Source organism: Marmota monax, unplaced genomic scaffold (genome assembly GCF_021218885.2).
Source record: "Marmota monax isolate L192 unplaced genomic scaffold, Marmota_monax_Labrador192_F-V1.1 WCK01_AAM20220418_F8-fsc00040, whole genome shotgun sequence".
NCBI classification, from domain to species: domain Eukaryota; kingdom Metazoa; phylum Chordata; class Mammalia; order Rodentia; family Sciuridae; genus Marmota; species Marmota monax.
Genome location: NW_026692782.1, coordinates 8,730,542 through 8,756,401, shown reverse-complemented (window position 1 = coordinate 8,756,401; position 25,860 = coordinate 8,730,542). Strand labels below are relative to the sequence as shown.

Genomic DNA, 25,860 nt, shown 5'->3' with positions numbered 1-25,860 from the left:
TGCTCTTCGATTTACTGTAAACCCATTGTAAATCAAGAATATGGTAAGTTGAAAATGCACTGGATATACTCAATTTATTGAACATCCTAGTTTAGCAACAGAGTTCATTATAGAATATCTGTCATTTATCCTCACGATCGCTTGGCTGACTGGGAACTGTGACTTAATGCCTCTGTCCAGCACTGTACCAAATATCCCTAACCAAAGAAAATATTGAGGTTCAAAATTTAGAATTTCAGGGATGAAATTCTCAAATTTTTGACTGAATTCATATCATTTTTTAAAAAAAACCAGGATAAAGTAAAAAAAATCATAAGTGGAACTGTTGTAGGAACAGACAAGGCAAGGCACTGAAGATGGCAGGAATCAGTGTTCTTTGGCTGCAGCCAGGTTCAGAGGGCACAGCTTTTGCTGTAATCAATCAATCCCCTGAACCCCGAGTTCAGGTAGTTTCAGAGTTTTATACCCAGCATGTAAGGGGAGGGGCTCAGAAGTTCACAGTCCACAGAAGTTCACATAAAAGCAGCTTTTTCTTTCACTGTTCAGGGCAAGTTAACCCTTCAAGGACAACACCTGAGAAGAGGAGAGCTTCTTCTCCCCTTTCTTTCCTCCCTCTGCCAGCTGTTACCACGGAGCCTAATTGGTAACTTCTCTTATCTTAGAAATGTAGACATCTCTGTGAAGCTACAGCTCAAGGCCAGAGGCCTTGTTTACACATTTCTACAAACTACTATATTAGAAATATGTTTGTGAAAAACTAGTAAGGGGGTGTCCAGAACCTGGAGTGCTGATTTCTTCCCGTCCAGCGGCCAAGTAAAACAGTGCAACACGAAAATAGGAAGTTTATCTACATTGAACTCTTTTGCAGAGACTCTTTTGCTGACAGCCCTAAAATCAGCCATGGTGCAGATTTCTGGAGAAGCCCAGTTAAGACTTTTCTGTGGAGAAAGGGGGTGCCACTACAGGACCATCACCAGTCAGGAATTGTCTGAACTGTATGAAAAAGCTTTACACTCTAGGAAAAATATACCAGCACAAGGGCACCTTTGGACCAAATTTTCTCTTGCCATTTAGAGATTACAGTGCCTCCAATGTGCCCAACGTGGAGAGACAGTGCTGTTCTACAGAATCCTTTGCATTGTGGGAAATGTTCTCCATGTGTACTATCTAAACATTACAACCAATGGCCCCCTGTGACCACAAGCACAAATCAGCTTGAGACAAAGTGAGAGACTGCTAGAATTATAGGCATAAAATGCGCTCTCCTCCATTCTTCTTGAAAATTATAAAACAGTGTTGATTGAAAGAGAAGTGGTGATTTCAGGATGTAGGGAGAAAGCAGAATACAGAAACTGCTAATTGAAAACTTTAGAGAGGAAAAACTTTCATGTCAAAATAATTTGAAAACAGTCCATGAAGGAACAAGTATTTGTTTTCCTCCAACACTAGTCATTCCTTTTCGGTCTCTGTCATGAGCCATCCATGGGCTGTGTGTGTGAGGTAGCGCATTTGAGCTTATGGGAGGACTGGCCTGTCATTGCATGCTTTTGGGGCTGTGCAACACACGTGTGCCCTTTCCTCTCCCTCTGCCTGTGTTCCACACGGCATCTGAGATGGGTGTGATTTGCTAAGATGTCAATCAATCTGATCACAACTCATCTTGAAGCTAGATTCAACCCCCTGAAACCTGAGCCCTTACCTTATTTGGAAAAAACATTCCATTAAGCCTCCTTTTGTGTCTTCCCCCCTATAAAAATAAAGAGAATTAAGGTGCACGCTCTCTTGCCAGCAGACCCCAGGGGTCTTGGAGCCATCCCTGATTCCTGCAAAAGATATTTTTGTGTATTGCGTGCTTTCTTCATCGTTTTCTTAGTTATTGATGTAGCCAGCTCTTGTGAACCCAGCACAGGTCGATAGCCTGGTTAGCTGGAGATAGGTCTCCTCTGCTTGTTCTTTTCATATCCTAACTTCTCAGTGTTGGAGAACACTAAATTCTTCTCTTTACTGTTTACCATCTACCCCTTTGGTGATCTCATTCAGTTTCACAGGTATAAATACCATCTCTATGCTAACATCCAAATGTGTATTTCCAACATCTCCCTCTTCTGAATTCTGGTTTCACATTTTCAAGGGCTAACTCATCATTCTGCCGGATGTGTGAAAGGTATCTGTACTTAACATGTTCAAAACTGAGGTCCTGATCTCCCCTCCCCAAACTTGTCCCCCCCGCCACCCTGGTCCCCTCCGTATAAGGGATTGAATCCAAGGCCTTGCCCAAGCTGAGCAAGGACTCTATCACTAAGCTACTTCCCTTTTTAAAAATTTTGTAAAAATTTTGTTTTCAGACAGGATCTTGCTAAATTGCCTAGGCTGGCCTTGAACTTACATACCGTTCCTCTGAACAAAATTTTCCATGGGCAGTTAAAAGTCCAGATCCTTCCACCAGCCTATAAGATCCTGCATATCATAACTCCTGCCATTCCCCTGGCTTACTAAGCCCTAACCACCTTGCTGCACTCTGTACATACCAGGCAAGACCTCAGGGTCTTTGTACTTATAGTTGCTTACATATCTGCATGGCTTTCATCCCTCAGCCCCTTTAGGTATTTACTCAGAATTCACCTTTTCATTGAAGCCTTCTTTGAATATCCTTTGTAACCATCCACTCTCTATTGTGAACCCCACACTCCGTGTTTCTTAAACCTTTCTTTGTTTTCTTTTTCTCCAAAACACTTGCCACCATATAACATCCCATATACTTACTTAGCTTGCTTATTTTATGTTTGCCAAAGCCCATTAGACTGTAAATTCTGTGAAGGAAGAGACTTTTTGTGTGTTACTAAAGTCAATAGATGTTCAATAAATATTTGTCACATGAATAAAAGAAGAATGACGCACAGGGAGGATAATAAAAATGAGCGGAAACTTTTATTATATGTGTATATTACTACATAGCCTTATTCAGGTCATGGGGAAAAGGTGAGCTGAGTGGACCTTATGCCTTGGGCCACCCTCTGATCTAACATTGTGCACTCACTACAAAGTAGACAGGATGCACTCCTTCCTCTATCTTCCCTCACTTCTCTCTCAGTCACCTAAGCCCACTAACATTTTTGCTCTTTGATTCTTGGCTCCCATTCCTCTTACCCATCCAGCATCCATCCAATAATCAGTAGGGTCCCTCAGGGCAAATGCCACTGTGAATTTTGTCTCAGACATTACGTTGGACTATTGAAATTCAAGCACAATGTGATTTTTAGGTAACACTGTATCTTTGTGCCTGAGATACTGGAAAACATCAACAGTTATTTATTGAGCCCCTGCTACAGACCAGGCCCAGCATTAGAAGCTAGAAATATGACAATAAATAAGACTTAACTATATCAATGGTTTGTATACAGTTGGTGTATGAGTCATAAAGCATTCTGTCTGCACTGAAGCATGTGTGGAAGGCGTTCTAACTGAAAATACTGTAGGAGTTAGAGTTGTTTGTGACTTAAAATAAAAAAAACTTTTTCTTTAAATGCATATTCTAAAAATCTTGGATTTGAGAATCCAAATAGTAAAGGGAAGCGATAACAGATCATAATAAGAAAATATTTACATTTCTTGTTCATTTGGTATGAAATAACTCACATCTATGAAATGACAAAACTCACAACAGAGATGAACAGAAATAAGTTAATAAGTTCCAATTTTTAAAGCATTTACCTGAATCCTGGGTTCTGGATATTTTCACTCATCCTAGTCTAGTCTTGGATCAATACCTCTAACATTAATCTCAGAACAAAATCCAGGTGGCTCCACCTACATCTTTTGTGAGATCCCTTTCTGCTTCTTGTCTGTTAACATCCCCAGGATTCATGTGCAAGTGCATACACACACGCATCTGTATCTCACAGCAGTGCAAAGAACAATTCATAGAACTCTAGGACTTGCGGCCTAAGACAAGGAGTGGATGATTTGAATATTTCACTTGATTCACTTTTATTGAGGTAAAATTTATATACAGAGTAACTGACAACTTCTAAGTGTGAAATTTGATGAGTTTGATCAATTAACATCATCTGAATAGAACATTTGTATCATGTTAGAAAGTTCCCTTATGCCTCATTAAAAAATCCCAGTGCTTTAAATATTAATCACTGCATAAAAACTCTTGAAATTATACTGTATATATGAAATAAACTTGCATAGTTTTCTAAAATTTGACAACACACCAAAAGTGACTGAGTGTGTGTGTGTGTGTGTGTGTATTCCCTGCCTCCTGTGACTGGGGATTGAACCCAGGGGTCTTTTACCACTGAGCTACATCCCCAGCCTTTTTTCAATTTTTATTTTGAGACAAGGTCTTGCTAAGATGCCCAGGCAGGTCTTGAACATGTGATCTTTCTGCCTTAGCCTCTTGAGCACTGGAATTCAGATGTGTGCCCCCGGGCCTGGTCAAAATGTATATACTTCCAGGAGTGGTGGTACACGCTTGTAATCCCAGCAGCTCAGGAGGCTCAGGCTGGAGGATCAAAGTTCAAAGACAGTCTCAGTAAAAAACAAGGCACTAAGCAACTCAATGATAAACATAAAAATAAAAAACAAAAAAGGGCTAGTTCAGTGGTCAAGTGCCGGTGAGTTCAATCCCCAATACCAAAAAAAAAAAAAAAAAAAAAAAGAAAAGAAAAATGTATATACTATTATCAACAATGAATGCGAACATGGAACTTTCTTAAATTGTAAATAATAATAATAATAATATCGACCAATCCTGCTAGAGGAAAAACTGGGTTTTCTAGTTATAGAAAATGATGGTACAGAATCATTCTACTAGGATGGCTATCATCAAAACCACAGACAATAATCAGTATTGGTGAGGATGTGGACAAATTAGAACCCTCAAAGTTGCTGGTGGGACTGTAAAAATTGTACAGTCACTGCAGAAAACAGTTTGGGAGTTAAAAAGATTTATAATATGGCCTGCACATTCTACTCTTGGTAAAATTAAGAAATCAGGACATAACATCCAGATGAAAGCTTGAACAGAATATATCATTCTTAAAAGCCAAAAATTAAAACAAAAACAAAACATACATGTCAATCAGATGATGAATGAATCAATAAAATATGGTCAAGCCACACAATGGAAAATTATTCAGTAATAAAAAGAAAGCAAGTTCTGATATAAGCTGCGACATGATGAGATTTGAAAATATTATCCTAAATGAAAGAAGCTAGTCACAAAATGCATCATGATGATTCCATTTATACCGTGTCCAGAATAGGCAAATCTGTGAAGAAAGAAAGTTTATTAACAGTTGCCAGCAGCTGAGGGAGTTGGAGGGAAAAAAGGAGTGGCCACTAATGGGTTTAGGGTTCCTTCTTGGGATGATGAAAATTTTCTAAAATTGATCATGGTGATGGTTACTCAAGTCTGTGAATATACTAACAAAATATTGAATTGTACACTTTATTTTGGGGTGAATTGTGTGGGATGTAACAAGATTGTCAAGAGAATCATTCCAAAGAGGTGACCAAGAGTATGCGACCAAAGTACACAGGGAAAACGTATTATTTATTTTAGAAAGTTAATTAATAGAAGAATTATGTATGTAGTTGATAAAAATATTGTTTTTTTTCTAGATTTGGTGGTATTTGTGGGATTTGTCAACTGTTGGAAATTTGTATTTGAGATTTCTTTTTTTCATTCTAAATATTCACTTTTTTACCCCCTCCCCCCCCAAAAAAAATTACACCATCTAAGCTTTTCAGTGGCCTTCCGAGATAGAAGGATTAAATGCATGTATTAATAATACAGGACGGAATTCCATCTTCCTTTCCATTCCTCCCTTTGACCACCAGTAACTAAAGTCTCACCTATTCTGTAGTTTCTCTTTCTTTCCAGGCCATGCACTCTAGGGCCATGAGTGGAATTAGGAGAGGAATATGGTATGGGATAAATATACACCTCTTATGTCTCTTTTGGGGGCTCTTGTTCCTCAGTTGCTCCTTGTGCCTCTACCACTGAGCCACAACCCCAGCCCCGCAGCTACATTTTTAAAAACACTTTTTTTTTTAAGTTATTGACAGACACAATACCTTTGTTTTATTTTTATTTATTTTTACGTGGTGCTGAGGATGGAACCAGTGCCTTAATCCTTGCCAGGAAAGCGCTCTACCACTGAGCCACAGCCACGGCCCCTCGCAGCAGCTATATTTTGTACTTACTCTTACTTCTGATTTTTTTTTTTTCCAACACAATCACTAGATCCACGATTCAAGGAGGCAGTTTAGCGGCAGTAGACACACAGGGACTACCCTGCAAGGTATTTACGTAAGAGAGAATGCAGGAACCTACATACCAGCCCCTTCAGCTGGTCTGGCATGGGGAGCGTGGACTGCGGTCATTTTTCATAAGTTCATTCCGGTTCCTCTAGTGAGTGCCATGAGCTGACTGTGATAGATGTGGGTAGGACAAAGAAAAGTGGGCAACTCATGAGACGCTGCTGCGTTCTTGCTATGATCTTACTCTATGAACAGATAGCAGTTGACCAACTGGCAGCCCAGGTCTGGCCCCTTGGACCACAGGGAAACCTGACCCCTGCTCTCAGCTCTAAATTTGGCTTTCTAAATTTGTCCTTTCTTTGGGCATCTTCTACCGGCCATGCAAATAAGACAATAAAGCTGCAACTGCAACCCAGGACCACCATGCAGCGGGCCCCGGGGGTTTACAACCAGGAGCTTAGGCTCCACAAGCCTTGAGCTTAAAGGTGGAGTGATCTTACTTGGCTTAGACCTTCAGATTCAAAGCGGGTGGCTTTAAGGTCTTCCTGTCCCTTTCCCAGAGGAGGGCGCCTTTCCAGTCCTTGCTTGTGCAGCGCAGATCAAACGCCATAGAAAAAAAAAAAGGTACCGATCTGAGGTACTGCTCCTTGAAAAATGCAGTTTTTAAGTGACCTTTCGGTGCGGGACGGTCCGGAGGCAAGTCTGCGGGTGGACGGGAGCGCCTGTCCTCCGGGGCGAGAGGCGGGAAATGGTCTTTAAAGGGGTCGGCGGGTGCGGGGGAACAGAGAGGGGCGGGTCTCAGAGAGGGGAACCAACCGCTCGCGGCCGCCGGGACCCGAGGGGACGCGTGGGCGCGTGTCCCGGCGCGCATCGGGACATCGGCCAACTCGCGGCTCCGCGCCCGCCGCCCTTCCTGGGGGGAAGCACCGGCGAGAGCGCCTCTCCCCGGGCTCGGGCTGGGAAGACGCTTCGGGAAGGAGACAAAGCAACAGGCAGGTTTCCGCCGTGGGGCCGGGGCTGGGGCCGGCGGGGCGCGCGCGTGGCTCCCGCGGCTCGGGCGCCGCCCCCTGCTCTCCGCCCTCGCCCGGGCTCTCCGCCTCCGCCAGGGAGCGCGCCGGCCGCCGCGGGGCTCCGCGCCTGCAGCCGCTCGGCCGTCCGGGCGCCAACAAAGAGCAGTCGCGCCGCCTGTCCTCGCGCCCGCCGCGTCCCCGAGCCCCAGCCCGCAGCCCAGCCCGCAGCCCGGCGGGGTTGGCGCGGCGCGGCGCGGGCGATGGAAGATGGAAGGGAGACCTGCCACGGTGAGCGCCGGACCGCCCGGGGCAGGGGCGCGGGGGTCGCGCGCGGGGGGCCGCGATCGCGGCCAGGGTTTGGTTGCCTCGTCGCCGCTCAGGAACCCCAGGACCCCTGGGGCGCTTGAGTTTGTGTCGTAAAGTCAGGTTCCGGTGACTATTTTCCTTTTTGCGCTTGCTGGCTTTGTGTGTGTAGGGGGCCCGGAGGGGTCAACTTTTTGGTGTTAAGATTTAGGGGTTTGAGTTCACCCTTCTGCTTTGGAAACGTAAGACTTGGAAGAAAAGCCTGATCACTCGTTCTTGCTTAACGATCCAAAGAAGGGAAGCTTTAAAGAGGACCCAAGGTGCCAAGTCAGCTCTCCTGTTCAGGGACTATCACGTTTCCCTGTCAGAAAGGAAGAAAAAAAAAAAGGAAAACCAAACTTGCATCGAGCCAGCTAACAGACAAGGGAATTTATTTGGTGTAATATTCCCAATAGCTTTTAAAGACGTTCAAATCATACTGTTTTACACGCATTTAACTTTATCCACACATGTCAGCTATAAACCCTGGCAAATGATGCTCTGAGATTTTTTTCTTTCTTTTTTTAACAGACAGGTTAACACAGGTTAGAGAATGTGGGTTTAGAATGTTTCAGTGACTTCCATAATAAATGTTTAGTTTTGTTTTTCCTCTCAATGTTAAAGAATGTTGAACACCCACTAGGCAGAGGATGGAATGGGTATTAGGATTTCATTTTCCAGACATCGGTTCTCCCGACAGTGGGATCCAGGATTTCCGCTCCAGAATAACTCTTGAGTGGGTCCAGGTGTTGGTGTAGGGAAGACGGAGATCTGGAAAACCGGTAAGTGGGATTCTGGCAACAAGTGCTGCAGTTCATTAGTTGTACTTGAGTGTGTGCAAAGGACTTTGCCAAGCCTGACGGCCAGGTGAATAAGACAGGGTTTCTGATATCAAGGAGCTTGCTTTCTAGTGGGAAAGGCTTCTGCGGAGCTCCCCGCAGGACCCCGATGGAGGGAGAGGGTCCGGTCTGGGCTTGGAAATGCTCTCGGAGGAGCTGACTGTAGAGCTGGACCTTGAATGGGAGGGGTTGGTTGACTTTTTGTGAGATGTGGGGGAAAGGATGTTCCCTGCTGAAGGAGAGGAAATGCATTCTCTGTCCTCTTCCAAAACGCACTTTCCCATTCTTTCTTTTCTTAAAGTATTTACAAAGCCCCTGTTAAAATTCTGTAGTGATTGGTCAGGCAGTTCATAAACTAAGTCAATAGTGTGATAATGAGTTAATCTCAGTCTTGGTTAAGAGGTGCGGAGGCAAAAAAACCTCGTGAACATTAAAATGTGTATGTGCTTTGGCTTCAAGACTGGTTTATTTGAGGTTTACTTGGAATAATGTCATTTGGCAATTACAAAAGAGCACCTCTCTGGATTTGGGTTGGATTAGGAGGTGAGTAATAGATGGTGATCACTCCCAGTTTTTAGAAATGAATTAAGACATGATTGAGGTTTAGAGGCAGACTGAAAAATAATGTGATCCGGAGTGTGTGTGCTTTAGTGTGAATCAGGCTTCTGGAAGGCTGGTGGTCTAATGCAACCTGGAATCACCTCTGCTACAAGGGTCCGAAACATCTGAGGGCTCTTCCTGGAAAGGCTGGGCCATGTATGGAGACCTGGGTTTCCTCCTAAGTTTTTCTTAAATTTTTAATTAGAATCTTTTTGCAGTGCTGAGGATTGAACTCAGAACCTAAGCAGGTGCTGTATCACTGAGCTATACCTCCAGGCTCCTCCCCAGTTCTTTTATAGTTAAAGGAGCCTTGCTTTGTTTTAGGGGATTATGGGATCCAGAAAAAATTCTGCAGAGCATCCATTTCATTCTCTGTGTTCAGGTCTTGACAAGCTCTTGTGATATTGTATGTCAACTCAGAGATTAAGTGATGGCATTATTTTTTTGAAAGAGTGTGTTCTTTAGTACCTTTCCTGTGTTTCTGAGTCAAGTGACTGTCTTCCAAAGACATTTTCTACAAGCTCCAGATTAAATTGTGTTCGATATAATACTGTTGCAGTTTAGAGTGGACCAAATGGATAATTTGCACCATGTAGTTAACACATTATTCTTAAATCCAAATTAGCACATTTCCATGCCTTATTAGAAAATAAGGTGTAACTCACAACATCAATAATGAATCTTTGCTTATGATATCTTACTTACATAAAAATAGCACATGTCCTTGCAGTACTTGTTTGTCCTACCAAAAGAACCATTTTCTAACTTTGCCCACAAGGTCAACAAACTGGAGCCCAGTTGGGGCCCAGTGGGCAAGGACTTTGTTGACACTCCAGGGCACAGAGGTGGCTGGGCATTTTCTCTCTTGGCGACGCCCATGGGGTGAGGAAGGCACTTAGCTCTTCTCCCTTTCCTGCACATGAGAGGAAGGCTGTGGCCAGGGCAGATCACTCCTTGGGGCTTAACAGGGAACGACTGACTAGTTTGAAACTCTCCTTTTTCCCTCTGACAATAAACCAATAAAATCAATCAAATGTATATGTTAATAGGTTATTTTAAAAATTCAATTTTTTAATTCCACTCTTGGGGCGAGTGGAAAAATCCCATTTTAACCCAAGACTGGGGCACTTATGTGGTAGTTTCATTTGGGTTTTCTGAGAAGCAGCACTTTAAGTTTCATTGTAAGTCCTCACTTTTGGAAAGCACTTACTTTATGTGATGTGTTTCAGGCAGCTAATATTTATTGTGTTTTTACTTGGAATTCATCCTCTAGTCCCCATGACAGACTGTGAGGTCAGTACTGTCATCATCTCTGTCCTCTAGTCCAGAGCCATTGAGTAATTTACTCAGGTTCCCGTGTCAGAGCCCAGATATCAGTGCAAGCAGTCCAGATTTCTTAATCTCTGTGTTTTTATGTCCTTAGCATTAGCACTGCCTGTTGCAGATATTGAACGTTTTGGCTCTAATATTTAGATTCTTTGGGTCGTGGAATCTGAAAATTGGATGACTAATCCATCAGCAAGCATTATTTTATAGATCTGTTTGCTTAAATCGTGAGACCAGCATTGGTTTGGCTCAAGAGATGGAATTGTGTAATTATCAAAAACACATGTAAGGAGTTCCATATTGTCACAAGAAATGAATTGAAATTCATAGTAGAGCAGACTCACAATTTAAAGTTGGACGGGAGGCTCACCTATTTTAATTTCTAATTATGTCCCCTCAGAGAAGCGGTCTAGACGTTTCTGCCACAGCAGTGTTGACGTGGAGAGGGCTGCTTTTCCTTGTTATTTCTTCCCAAGAGCTGGGGCTTCGAGACTGTTGAGAAAGAAGTCAAAACAATAATGAGGAGGATGGGGACTGGGTGCAGGGCATTAATAAGGAGCAGGTGACAGCTGCTCTGTGCTTCTCTGGCCTTCTGTTCTCAGACTCTTGCTAAGAAAACGTGAGTTATAGAAATGGAGTGGCCTGGCTTTGCTGTGGCTATTGGTCGGTGGACATGGGACGTAGAAAATGTTAAAAGGCAACTGTAGCTTTTGTTTGGCCTCCAGGAGGTTATTGGTTAAGGACCAATGAAACTGCTTTTTTCTGTACACTAAGACCTACATGCTTTTAGATTTCCAAATACTCTGACTTCCTAAACAGCTAATTGATAGGCAGTGTAGATGGAGCCAGAAGACATTGAAGGAACGGGAAACCTAGGCCCAGGAGTGTGCTGCATAGAAGATGCAGTTAGATGCTTGTCTTTGTGTGTGTATTATTTTCTAGCAAATTTGTATCGGAGAAATGCTGAGAAATTGACAGCAGGCTGTGTGATCTTCCAGAATATCTCCCCTGACTTTCCCTTTGTGTCCCTAAAAGCTACAAGCAGTGGGTGTTTGAAGAAGCAACATGATTTTTCGAGTCTCAAACTTTGAATATCACATTTCCTGTTGGGCAGATGTTTTGATTTTACAGATTTATTTCTAGTGGCTCCCGAGGGTCCACAAGCTGCCTACCTTTGTGTGATGCTTATTTCTCCCTGTAAAGATCTCCCATGAGGTTTGGCTCAAGAGATGGAATTGTGTCATTATCACATTGCTTTCTATGAACTAATATCTGTAAGTAAGTCAGGGCAGAAACTGAAGCACAGATGTTATTATGCTATCCATTCATCCATTCACTCAAACAATATTAGGTACTTACTGTACTCTAAGGCTGTGTGTTAGGTTCTGACAATCTTTGTCCAAAGACCTAAGAAAACATGCCAAGAACATTCAGAGTGGCTTGGGTTGTACTTCTTAGAGTCACACTGTACGAAACCACTGTACCTAGGAACTCAGACCTTATGAACTTTCATAGAATTCATGAAATTACTCTCTGAATCAGCTTTGTTCAGTTAAGACTTCTGCTATGATGGAAATGTCTCCTACCTCCTTTGTCAAGCTGCTGAGCACCAGAAATGTGGCTAGTGAGATTTGAGGACTGAATTTTCAATTTTATTTAATTTTTGTGAATATAAGTGGCCACAGGTGGCTAGGGGCTACTCTATTGCACGGCTCCGTGTTAGAGCAAAAGTGCTTTAAATAGAGGGCATTGTCTGTCCTGGATTGTCCTTCCCTTTTGACCATCTGCTGCTCGGGGTGTGTTTACCGAGTCGGCTCTCATGAACTTTGAGTATTGTACATATTTGCTTTATCGTGTCTGGTAAGTACAAAAGCGGTGAGAGGATTGGGAGGCATAGGATTTTAATGTAAATGAAAGTTGAATGCATTGAAAATCATGAAAAGAAACATGTGTTCCACAGTAGGAACTGTTCTGAAAAAAAAAAAAGAACAAATTTCAAAACAGGTAGCATGCAATAAGTAGACAGTACTCAGTAAGATGGAGGAAGAAGTTTTGAGAAAGATGGGAAAACTTTTGAGCCTAGTCTTGCTGAGAAATAGCTATTGGCTTGGATTAATAGAGGAGATGGCTGGGAGGGTTTTTTTGTTTTTTTTTTTTTGCTATATACAGTGGATGACTCTGTTGCTTCAAGCCTCTGTCAAATCTGCATAGCAGATTTGAACATCCAGGTGAGCAGCCATGAACAGCAAAACAGCCTGGGTTCCATCCTGGGGTACCCACAGGGCTGTCCTGAAGGCCTAGTAAATTTTCAGATGAAGCTGACAGGAGAAGAGAGCAAAAATTATCCTTGTGCACCATGGTTTGAGATGCAGAGCACTAATAAAAGGGAAAAAAATCTTCTTTTTGTCTCCAGATATTTTTTAGTGACAACTCTGGAAGGTAGCCAGTCACATTTGCAGATTCCAGGGTTTCTCCACAATCAGGCAGTGGCCTTGAGTGTAGCATGTGTGAAGCCAGGGGAGAATTCTCATGAGTAGGCTTCTTTTGAAATACATGGTAGACAATGCAGGAATGTTCAGAGGCACAACAGTTAGATTATAAGAGCCCAAACCTAATCAGTGGATTAATCCACTTGATGGATTAATAATCTGGATGGATTTCTGGGTGATAACTGTAGACAAGTAGGGCATGGCAGGAGGAAGTGGGCCACTGAGGTGTGTCCCTGCTTCCCTGAGTACTCTCTGCTGTGAACTGAACAGCTTCCCTCTACCATGTCCTTCTGCTATGATTTCTGACTCACGTTGGGCCCAGAGCAATGGATTTGGCTCACCGTGGACTGAATCTCTGAAACTCTGAGCCCAAATAAACTTTTCTTCCTCTAAGTTGTTCTTGTCAGGTATTTTGGTCATAGCAATGAAAAACTGAATAGCACAGGAAAATAGATTGGATTGGAATTGCTAGGTCATATTGTAACTCTCCATTTAATACCCGCAGTGATTGAAAAGCTTTCTCACAAGGGCTACACCATTTTACCTTCCCATCAGCAGAGTACAAGGCTTCCTATTTTTCTACATCCTAACCAACACTTTATTTTCAATATTTTTGATTCTAGCAGGTTTGAATTGATATCTCATTGTGGTTTTGATTTGCATTTCCCTAATGACTAATGAAGTTAGACATCTTTTATTGTGCTTGTTGGCCATCTGCATTTCTTCTGTGGGGAAATGACTTCAGATGCCTTGCCCATTTTTAAACTGGGCCATTTGTCCATTTATTATTAAATTTTAAGAGTTCTTTATATATTCTGGGTACAATCTCTTTTTTTTGTGTGTGTGGTGCTGGAGATTGAACCCAGGGTCTTGTGCATGTGAGGCAAGCACTCTACCAACTGAGCTATACCCCAGCCCCTGGATACAAATCTTTTATCAGATGCATGCCTTGCAGATAGTTTTTCCCATCCTATGGGTTGACTTTTACTTTCTTATCTTGTCCTATAAAATAAGAAAGGGTCTTTAAATCTTAAGCAGGACACTGGAGGGCTTTCTAGAAGAGTTCTAGATGCTCCTATATTTTCTGAGAAAGTCAGCCACAGTTTAAGTAAAACGATTTGTGTAACACTGTTTTCTTTCTGATTGAAAAAAGGATGACTTTAACCACTGCCTCTGCTACTTGGGAGGACCACAAAGCTCCAAGACTTGAGACTCTTATGTTTATTCAAGAAATTTTTGGAAGCCATTTCTCTGGAGACTTTTTTTTTTTTTTGTACCAGGAATTGAACCCTTGAGTGGTTAACCATTGAGCCACATCCCCACCCATTTTGAGTAGGGTCTCTCTGAATTGCTTAGGGCCTCCATAAGTTGCTGAGACTGACTTTGAACTTGCAATCCTCCTGCCTCAGCTGCCTTATAGGTATAGAAAACTGTTCTGGATTGGACAGGGACATGCGTGAAATGAGGACACCCTGTCTGCTAGACCCTTCTTGCTCTTTTTAGGTTCTATAGTTTCATCATTTAAATAATGTTTCCCAACCTTTTCTGTTAACGAGTTGTGATCACCTGGTTTTAGATTCTGGTTCTGTAGTTCCCTAGGGGCATTTTCATGAGCACCCCATGTGATTCTGAAGATCAGAATGTTTGGAATACTCTGCTCTAACCTGCTGATGATCATGACCTTTTAATGGTCACCCCTAGAACTTAGTTCTCTTTAGTGGGTGTGGTCTCCAGGTGGCCAAGTCTCTCACTGAGGGAGATTACAAGGAGCTGATCCAGCCAGTCTGGCTACTTTGCTTACTGCAGCACTGATCCTGATTCGAGGCAACCCAAATTGCTCCTCTTCCCCGTGGAACAGAGTAGGTTCTTAAACGTTGAAGCCAAACTCAAGAACACTGTCAAGTCAGGAGGCTGTACCACTCTCCTGAGAGTGATTCTCCCTTCTCCTCTCCTGCTTTTTAAGATAGGTTTGTGTTTTTTTTTTTACTAGTGTTGACTATCCCGGGCTCTCCCACAGCCACATAGAACTGCATGAAACCTGGGCCCCAGAAGCAGGCATGGAAAGAGAAGTAGACTGTCTTTGCACAATCCTGCACTGCTTGTTGTGGGGGTGTGAATGGGGTCTCCTGAAAACTTTGGTAGTTTGTGAGGTCATAACAGGGAGACTCCTTTACTTGTCCTCTTAAAGGAGCTTCTGTGTCACCTCTTGGCTGGAGTGTGGCCTTGAATGAATCTGATTTGTATCCTGGCTCTGTCACTTAGTTGTGTCACCTTGGGCAAGTTATTTTAGTATCTCTCTGCCTCAGTGCCTTGCAGTTCACCGAATGCCTCATAGCACTGAATGGTTGGGAAGGGCTCAGAACTAGCACTGAATGGTTGGGAAGGGCTCAGAATGGTGCTGGGAAACAGCAAGTGGGCAGTAAATGTGGCCTGGTGGGAAGGTTGTCCTTAGCTGGGTGGGAGGTGGAATTATCATTGCCCTTCTTACAGTCATACATCTATTGAATGGTCCAGTTGGCCTCTTTTGTACTGTGATTGCCCATAGGAGTGATGTGTGGAAGCCAAGAGGAGAGTTCTAGTACTTTGCCACACAGTTGACATTCAGTAGAGGTGTTCAGTGACTGAGTTGAACAGCACAGGCCACTGCATAGCTCAGTACAGGAATCCTCCCAGGAGCCGAGGACGCAGGCCTGGTCAGATGGAGTAGAATTTCCAGAGCCAGCAGAATTTCTGGCCTGGTGACTTTTTGCTGTTGACTTCATGGGGCCCTTGTTAGACTTCACTGGGCCCTTGTTACAGCTTCTATTTTGTGGAAGTGGAACGTTTCTCACTTTACAGTCACCATTCATGAGGTGTGGGCTCCAGGTTGTGACTTTCATTATAGCTCTCTTGCAAATGACAACCTAGGGCACAGAAGATAAGTTGATGTGTGACTGGGAATGTCCTCACCCTGCCTTTTCCCTTTTGGCAGAGACTTCTGATAGAAGCCGATAAAGGCTGGGCTGTGTTTGCCTGGTGTGATGTAACGGTCTCAGAGACCTGTTGCCTTCAAGTCTACTGATCTTTGCACCTCTTTTCATTTTTGAGCTTTCTTCCTGCCTTCTTGGTGAGGCTTCTGTGTCCCTCGATGGTCCTTTGGATCACGCTGGGTTCTGCTTTGGGAAAACATCTAACAAAACAGCATAATGTTATAAATGTGTGGTTTATAGATTTAAAAGAACTTCATAGGCACAGAGAAATTAAAGCCAACATTCTAGAAGCATTAGTAAATGCATGTATCTGTGTTTACCTAGTGAGAAATGGTTGATAAAATCATGTATCAGTAAAGTTCACAGGGGAGTTAGAAGGATAATGGTAATTCCCTTTTTCTTTTTTTTTTGGTGCCAGAGATTGAACCCAGGAGCGCTTAATCACTGAGCTACATCCCCAGCCCTTTTTTATATTTTATTTAGAGACAGGGACTCCCTAAGTTGCTGAGGTTGATCTTGAACTTGGGATTCTCCTTCCTCAGCCTCCCCAGCTGCTGGAATTTCAGGTGTGCACCACTGGGCCTGGCTCATGATTCCCTTTTCTTAACTTGGGTGGTTATCTTCATATTTTACAAATATTGTGTTTTATTTTGCCTCTATTTAGTAAAAACCATTAAAAACCATAGAATTCTCTTATGGTCACTTAGTATCTCCTTCTTGTTTTTAAATAATTATTTTATTTTGTTTACTTATTTTTATGCAGCACTGAGGATTGAACCCAGCACCTCACAGATGGTAGGCAAACAGTCTGCCACTAAGAGCTACAGCCCCAGCCCAGAATCTCCTTCTTCAAGTGTTCCATTTAGCATTCATGGTGAAACAACTCTTATTTTCTACAATATTTAAATTCTATTATTTCAGTAGCCAGGATATCTGGCCCAGATCTGGGGCTAAACACAACTGTTTTTTGCTAACCACCATCTCAGTGATGGGAGCATAATTTTATGAGCTCACCAGAGCTTTGATTACCGGCTGTGAGGACCAGTAATAATGGGCATCGGCTGGGACTTCTTTAGGGTGACTGCTTATTCTGAAGTTGGTTAATTGGAAGTTGGTAAAGAGTTTTTGCTGTGTACATAACTTCAGAAATAAAAGGAAGACAGATATAGTCTGTGAAAAGTAACACCATAATATTAATAATAAAGAAATGAGAACATTATTTTGTTTAAAAATCACTCTTGCCTCTTACCTGCCTCATTTCACTTCTGTGGTGTACAAATCTACTTCACTACTGAATAATTTATTTCTTCGTCTCAACAAGTGCTGAAATTATTTTGCTTTCCTTTTACCTGAAAGATGATTTAAAGTTCTTTTAAAAAATGTGGTTTATCGAAATTTGGTACATCCTGTTCATTTACAGAGTGAATTAAAGTACAACACAACAAAAGTGTTTTTTTTTTCCCGGCCTGTAATTGAGTCCAGAAGTTCACTGAAAATGAGCTACACCCAAATTTTATACATCATTAAAACATAAAGTGCTGGCACCTTTCACCATAATTTCTCTTTCATCTAAGAAATCAAAGTCCCTTATATTGGCCTGGCCACTTTCACCTGCTTCTAGGAAGGGTGTATATATTGAGACCCATTGTTTAAATGTGTTCTGGTGAAGCAGGATCTATGGTTTTGAGAAAGTCTAGCATCCTGAGAGTCTTTTAAAAGAGTATCTTTGTGTTTAGAGAGAGCTTTCTTTCTTTTCTTTTTCTTTTGTATTTGACAATGTGTCAGATTTTGTATGAGGTCATATTGGAGTGGCATTGCTTTTTCCATAATATCTGAATATCTAGATGCGTGCAAAGTGAGCTATTTAAAATGCAACCCTTTTAAAGACCACGGGTGTATTACAGATCATATGTAGCTCTGTATCACTGACATTTTTCCTTCATTCACATATTCCTTCAAAAAATATTTACTGGGTGTCTCTAGGCTGTATCAGGAATTACTTTAGGAGCTGAGAACACAGTGATGTGTGTATTGATGGTGTGATGTCCTTGAGGGAAAAATAAAGCAGAGGGGGAGGTGGGGAGTGAGTTAAACTGCACTTATAAAGGGTGTGGTCAAGGGTGGCCTCAGTGATAGAAGATCTGAAGAGGGGGAACTGGAGGCAGCAAGTGCAAAGCCCTGGGCCGTCATGCTTCCTGCCTTCCAGGAGCTGGAAGACCAGGGTAACCAGAGCAGAGTGAGCAGGGAGGAGGGCAGACGCCATTGGTAGTTTCTGAAGGGTCCTGTAGTATTGCATTGGCTTTGGCTTGTACTGAGAGCAAGCAGAGAAGCAGTCAGCGCATTTTAAATAAAGATGTGACATGATCTGGCCTATGTTTTAGAGGACACACTGCTGCTGTGTCAAATGAGAATAGAAAGAAGTAGGGAAGGGCCAAAATAGGCAGCCATTTCCGAGGCTGCAGTTGTTACCAGGGTGAGCAATTGTTGAGGGCCATATCCGAGTTGGGATGACGAATGGCATTCTACCAGAAGGGAGTGGTTGAGAGGTGACTGCCAGGGAGCCATTGAGATGCTGAGAGTTATGTTAAGCTGTGTATTCAGTTGTATATGGACCCCTGCTGTCCAGCAATAGGGTGGCTTGGGGGGGTGGGGGTGGGGGTGGGGTGGGAATTAGCAATGATGGTGACTTGGGTCAAAGAGGTTTGTTTTGAGGGAAAGATGTTCTGATGAGTGAATGTGAGCGCAGGAGTCCAGGGTGACTTGTAAGCCATGGCCCGTGCAGCTTGAGGGATGGGGTTGCACTAACTTAGGGCGAAGCTGATTTTAGGGAAAAGATCAGCAGCTCAGTTTTGGAGCTATCTAAGTAGGCAGTTGAATGTGTTTATCTGGTGAGGTCTGCACTAGAGATAAATGTTTGGGTTTTGTTAAGTTTAGACTGGATGGGATCTATAGGGGGAGTTAACTGACAGAGGAAAAGAAGAGAGATTCAGGACAAGACCCTGGGCTACTTGCACACTGAAGTTGGAGAGATGAAAAAGAACCAATCAGTAAAGGAGAATGAAAAAAAAAAGTAGCTAATGAGGAAAATCTAGAGAGTGTGGTGTCTTGAGCCATGAAAAAGCTGCTTCACGGAGGCTGAGTCACATGCTCCTAGAAGTCAAGTAAAGTGAGGGTCAGATGAAAATGGACCCAGAGATTTAGGAAGGGAGAAGTCCTTGGTGAGCTTGATAAGAGCATTTTGCTTTTTCTTCTTTTTGTGTGGTACTGGGGCTTGAACCCAGGGCTTTGGACATGGTAGGTGAACACTCCACTGCTGACCTATATATACCCCCAGCCCTTGCATTTTATTTTGAGACGGAGTCTACTTAGTTGTTCAAGCTGACTTTGAACTCATGATCCTCCTGCCATAGTCTCCCAGGTAGCCAAAATTAGAGGCATGCTCCACTGCGCCTGGAGATTACAGCAGTTTTGGTGCAGTTGTAGGGACCCGAAATTGATCAGCTAGGATTCAGGAGTGGAATGGAAACATCACATGTGAACAACTATTTCAAGGATTGATGCTGTAAAGGGAGGATGAGAAATGTAGCTGCAGGGAGAAAGTGGGGTCAAGAGATACTTAAGAATGAGGAAGAGAACAGCGTGTTTGAATGCTGATTGGGAAAAAAAGGAACAGTAAAGAGGAAAAAAATGAATGTTCCTTAATACAGTAGCACAATTCCCTTTCAAAAGAACTTTTGGTTTAGTTTAAAACAGATGAAATCATCCAGTTTGCTATTATGAACCCATAGTTTTGTTTTTTGTTTTTGGTACTGTGGATTGAACTCAAGGGCACTCCACCACTGAGCCACATCCCCAGCCCTTTTTTGTTTTTTTTTTATTTAGAGACAGGGTGTCGCGGGCCAGCCATGGGCGGTGTGTGTGAACTATGAGCATTTGAGCATTGGGAGGACTGGTTTGATGTTGCTTCTTGCTCTTTGGGCTGTGCAACACATGTGGGCACTTTCCTCTCGCTCTGCCTTTGATCCCACACGACACCTGAGATGGATGTGACTTGCCAAGATGTCAAAGACATCACAAGCTAAAACCCGACACTTTGCCTTATTTGGAAACTTCCTTTGTGTCCCTCCCCTCTGTAAAAATAAAGAATTTAAGTGTCTCGCTCTCTTTCCAGTGGGTCCCTAAGGTTGAGAGCTGACACTGGGCCCCAAGAAAAAGGTAGTTTCTCTTTGTGTCATTATTTTGTACCAACCCAAATTCACCTGGAGTGACCCTGAATGATTTAGTCGCATGTGGCAGCAACAGGGTCTCATAGAGTTGCTTAGTTTCTCTCCATTGCTGAGGCTGGCTTTGAACTTGCGATTCTCCTGTCTCAGCCTCCCAAGTCACTGGGATTACAGGCATGCATAACTGCTCCCAGCTAACCTCTAGTTTTTGTTAATGAAGTTTTTTTTTCTAATTTGTTTGTTTTTAACCATGCAAAGTTATTAATTTTCCCATCTCTATTAAAATTTATTTTTTTTCTTTTATCTAAGCCTTAAATAATTTTTTGGTATGGATAGTTTTTGCTCATCTTATTCAACCTAGGCAGTCCCCAGGTTAAATTCACATGCATCCGAGGTACACTTTGTCCACACTCTTTTCAGTTACTGCTGATTCTTCAGCTCTTACCTGGACACTGCTTTCCCACCAACCTTTAAACTTGCCTGGGATCCTGTTTTCCAAGCTGTATTCATTCAACAAACTATTCGTTGTATGCATTATACATATAAGGGCCTGTGTTTATAATTAGCAACCACAGGACAACAGGTGGGTCATAGAGTGAGAACTTAAAGAACTAGGTGTCTCTGGATCTTGGATGGATGAGCAACTGCTTTTCAGATGTTGATATGTGAGTCACCTGGGGACTTTATTGAAATGAAGACCGAGATCCTTTGGGCTTGGGGTGGGGACTGAGAGCTGTGTTCCTAACAAGCTCCCAGATGATGCCCTGGATCCCTGGTTTTTAGTAGAAAGATCTGAATGTGTTACTACCAAGATTCTTTTTTTTTTTTTTTCTGTTACATTTTGCTTCTGCTCTTCGCTGTTATTTCCTTAGTGGGTCCTCTTGTAGCAGGAACTTTCTGAGGCAGAACAATATACAACATTTCAGTATTTCCTGTCCCCCTTTCTTTGCATGTTTATTGGTCTCCGCCCAAAGGCTACTGACATCTGGCTGTTTTGTTTAGTAGTTGCCTAGGTGTGAGGTGTGAGGCAAGTTTCATTTGCATTATGTAGAGAAGGCTCAGCCTTCTGGGCCTCTTGTCTTTCTTTTTTTTTTGGGGGGGGGGTTGCTGGGGATTGAACCCAGGGCCTCACCTGCTAGGCAAGCACTCCACCATAGAGCTCTAGAGCTCTAACCTCTGCCTAGGAATTTAATTTTCATGAGGCACATTCTTTTAAAGATTGTCTTCAGTGCTGTGCAATAGAAATGATGAGAGTTACATATATAATTTAAAATTTTCTAGTAGCTACATTAAAAAGAATGAATCCAAATAATGCATTTAACCTAATATATCTAAAATATTCTCAATTCAATGTATAATTGATATAAAAATTGAGATAATTTATATTCTTCTTTTCTACTAATTCTTAGAAATCTATTGTGTTGACTTTATCAGTGGCTAACAGAAGTAATGGTCTATATATAAATTAAAAATGCCTGAGATTTCTACTTAGGATAATTGCCTTTTTGAGATAACCTGAGTAGTATTAGTAATGGCAACACTACCAAGAATTTTTAAAAGGTGAGAAACACTGTGTCAAACACATTATACATCCACTGTCATTTGATTACCCCAACCCTCCATAAGGTTCCTGTCATGACCTCTCATAGGTTGGACCTGAGACCAGAGAGGTTAAGTAATTTGCCTGAGGTCACATAGTGGGGTAGATGCCTGATCTAGGATTTGAATATAGGTAGTCTGATTCCAGATTCTAATTCTACTTCTTGAAGCTCTGTACCAGTCTGTGTCCTCAATGCTGCTCAGTGATGAATGCATTTCTCCATTTCACATTGTATGATTGAGCTGCGGTGTTTAATTATAAAAATTGGAATTGCTTGATTTGTGGATGTGAAAACTCTGGTGTACATTAGCTCTTTAAGTAAATCATATCCTGTTTGCCATTAATTTAAATCTTAATCTCAGCGTTGCTGGATTTTGGTGTCTGATTGATCTTCAATTTAACTTGAGTCTCAATACTTTGTTTCTCTTCTCAACCCTGTCTTATGAGAAAAATAGCTAATAATATATTAGACAAACTTTCAGTGTTATAGAGAACTAGAGCTTATAGTTTGATTGTGGAGGTAGGTAGTATCTAATACTTATGAAATAGCATTATAAATTATTATTAATAGCAGCTCAGGGAGCAAAAACCATTTATTGATTGATAAGCATATACTGAGAATTTACACATACTATCTTATTTAATAATCTTTAGAACAAGGGTGTAAGGCTGGTTTAATCTTCGTCAGTAATTACCAAAAGCAGTGCCACTATAGTAGGAAATGGACTCTATGACAATGATTTTATTCGATTTTGGGCATCCCATTTCTCCCCCTCCCCCTCCCCTCTCCTCCCCCCTCCTCTTTTTGGTACCAGGGATTGAACCCAATTCTTTTTATTTTTTTATTTTGACAGGGTTCTTGCTAAGTTGCTTAGGGCCTCGCTGAGTTGCAGAGGCTGTTTGAACTCATGATCCTTCTGCCTCAGCCTCCAGAGTTGTTGGGATTACAGGCGAATGGCACGGGTGTCCCATTTTAAGAGCAGTCTTGACATTGGATTAGGCGAATGGCCTGCCTGAAAACCATGTAATATGAGGAGACTTTGTAAGAAACTATAATCTGGGCTGGGGTTGTGGTTCAGTGGCAGAGAGCTTGCCTCACACACGTGAGGCACTGGGTTCGATCCTCAGCATCACATAAAAATATTTACTTATTTTTTGTTTACTCAAAATAAAGATATTGTGTGCATGTTTAAAAAAAAAAAAGAAAAGAAACTATATAATCTTTAACTTGAGGAAAAGGAAACTTTAAAAAAGAAGTGGATGTGATGGTTATCTTTAAGTATTTGGAACAGGGAATATTCTCTGTAGAGAAGATAAACCCGGGAAAAAGGAATACACTTACCCTTTTTCTCTTCTGAGTACAGAAAAGAAATTTCTGGAGTAGCAGACTTAATTCAAAGTAATTTTCGAACAGTCATTTGAGAAACTAAATCACATTTCTAGTGTGATACACTTTGAGTAGATACCAGCTCATTATCTAGAAATTCTAGATCAAATGTTTGCATTTGGAAGATTTGGATTCTACAAGGACATAGGAGTTGACCAGCTGGTAAGTTGTTCAAGGTCAGAGAACCTCTGAGTTCTTTCCAGTCTTGGGGGTTTGTGATTTTGTAGTGAATTATGTTAAAAAAAATTAAATTCTTTTTGTAACTAAATAATTTCTCAGTTGCAGATTGTGATTTAATAGTAGGATGTCAGAGCTCAGACCTTAGAATTCTTAGAGTCTAATCTTGTTTTGCAAGTGAGGAAATCGAGAAAGTTAGAGAAAATGAAGGGGAAATTTGGACAAGGGCCCAGGTGTTGACTTGAAGCCCGCAGGTTATTGTTTTCTTTATGGTTTCTAAAGTGTAGATGAGACAGATGAAGTGACTTGTAGCAAAATTTTAAGGGTCCTTTTGAATCTTCTCCAGAGCTCAAAGGATGTAGTAGCTCCAAGTTCATTTTGTTTGTTCTAATTAGTGCACACTCCAGTTATCTTTGGTTATCTTATCGGAACTCAGAGCTCAGTAATTTTCACAGGAAAATGCTGCCTCAACTTTTTAAAACGCTGTCTTGGATTTCCCTTGGAAACATATGCCTCTTTGCATGGAAAGCAGAAAGAAAGGAGGCGGTAACTCTGAGAATTGAGTGTTTACTCAGAGCCTCCTGAGTGCCAGGTTTCCCCAAACACAGTTGTTGTAGGGTCATTGGGTTTTACTCTGAGATGGGAAACCGTTGAATAATTTTCAGCAGAGGATCAGGAGATCTGCTTTTTTTTTTTTTTAATGTTTCACAAACAATTTTAAAGGACTCCCTGGGAGTTTTCTACCTGCTTTGATTAAGTGAAACACACCTTTTGGTTAGCACACAATTGTTTTTGTGTTGTCACAACTTGGCACATTCTAGAGTTCTCCTCCCCATTTCTCAGTTTGGACCTATTTTAGAGGTTAATGCAGGTAGATAAGGTGCTGCTTGGAGATTACAGCTGACTGCTCGCTGGAGGACACCCAGGAAACTGGTGCACCTTGAAGCCTCCCTGGGCATTAGTGTGTGTGTGTGTGGGAGACACAGAGAGAGAGTGTGTGTGCTCGTTCATACATACACACGTGTACCCTGTTACTCTACATCTTTGTCTCCTGCTTATGACTATGGACGATTTCATCTCTGAGGATTTTTGTTTGCATAGTTTTGCTCTGTAGAGTCTTCAGTACTGTAGCTGTAGCTGTGTCAGTCTAAAGCATTACAGATTTGCCTTGCCAATCTCCAAGGGCTACTGGGAAGAGACCTATGTAAAGCTGAGCTGGACCTGGGTGGAACCTGCCTGCTGGTGCCTTGTGTTCCTGGGGCCCTGGTTGTCAGCTTCTTCCTCCCAAGCTTTGCATCTCATTTTCCTGGGGCTTAGGCGTCCGCTGGCTGAGTTGACAAGTTTATCTGGGTTAATGGAAGAGGGCTGAGGACCACGTGGACATGTTAACTGTCTTTGGGGAATATTTTGCTTCCCCTACCCATCAATTATTTGAAATCACTTTGGTCAGATTGAGAGCCCTGGGTTACTGTGTTCTTGTAACGTTTCAGTATTCTTTCTAGTTGATCCATTAGTAAATGTAGTCATCATGGGAATTACAGATCATGGAAAAGGAGGGCACGGAGCGGGCCTCTGGGAAGGCACTCATGGGCATGTGCAACCTTTACTTGGATTGTGTAATTAATATAAAAAATTCCATTTTAGAATAAAAATATTATTTTTCATCTTTTTCTTGATTATAAAAATAGTCTTGGTAATTGTAGATTAAAAAAAACTTTTTTATCTCCTTTTTCTGTTTTTTCACTTTACGTAAAATACTGTGATGACCATTTGTGTGTGTGTGTGTGTGTGTGTGTTAAGTTTTGTCTGTATCTCTGATTATTATAATAGTATATTTCCAGAAAGTGGAGTTAGAATCCAAAGTATGAGCTTTTAAGCTCCCAGATCCATATGTTCCTTTCTGGCAAGGTGGTGGTGCCCTTTTATACTCCCACAGAGGAGATAGCTGGGTGGAAGGAAGCTTTTGTGGTTTTTGATGCTGGTTAGGGCTGTGCTCTTATAAGGAGATTGTGGAATCCCAGTGCTGATGTGGTCCTTAGGGAGGAGCTGGTCCTACGTTGACATTTTACAAATGAGGAATCTGAGGACTGATTTACTCAAGATTTTATAGCTAGTGATTGAGCCAGGATTAGAGGCCGGACTGTCCTGTATCTTTTCTTCATCTTGATCCTGATGTACCAGAGACACTTGTCCTCCAGGACAGAATTGAGAGGTAAGCAGAGCCTTTGGCCATTTTTTTTTTTTTTTTGCCACAGCAAATCCTCTGCCTGATTTTCAGTGCCATTACCCATTATCTGGCCCCACAGCAAGTTTATCCTGAGAATTTCCAGCAAAATTCCTGGGATTAATTCTGATAGGCCCCGTTTGAGTTATGTGGGTCCCTGTGGCTCAGGGGTAGAATACCTTGGTTAGGTTTGAGTCGTTTGGTCCACATGCATGCCCTGGGCAGGGATGCTAGGAAGTTACTGGTTTAAGCCAAACACATGAAATGAGAATGAGGGAGAGATGAATTAAAGAAGAAAGGAGGCCAGAGGCCAGAGTGCTGGGCAGGCAGAACCAACAGATGTCTGTGGCAGATGACATGGGGCTGGCCAGAGGAGCATATGTGGTATGGAGAAATAGCAA

The 25,860-nt window shown here is 42.2% G+C and overlaps 1 protein-coding gene across 5 annotated transcripts in view; it reads left to right on the top strand.

Moving 5' to 3' along the window:
• Psd3 (pleckstrin and Sec7 domain containing 3) overlaps positions 1 to 25,860 on the top strand; it is a 564,781-nt gene that overhangs the window by 158,942 nt on the left and 379,979 nt on the right. Inside the window, exon 1 of one of the 5 annotated variants that reach the window (XM_046447764.2) lies at positions 7,447 to 7,571. The exons of the other annotated variants lie outside the window; for them this stretch is intronic. Within the exon in view, the coding sequence (XP_046303720.1) occupies positions 7,551 to 7,571 (21 nt within the window). The 5' untranslated portion in view covers positions 7,447 to 7,550. Of the gene's footprint in view, positions 1 to 7,446; positions 7,572 to 25,860 lie in introns of those variants that run through there. 5 annotated transcript variants of the gene reach the window in all.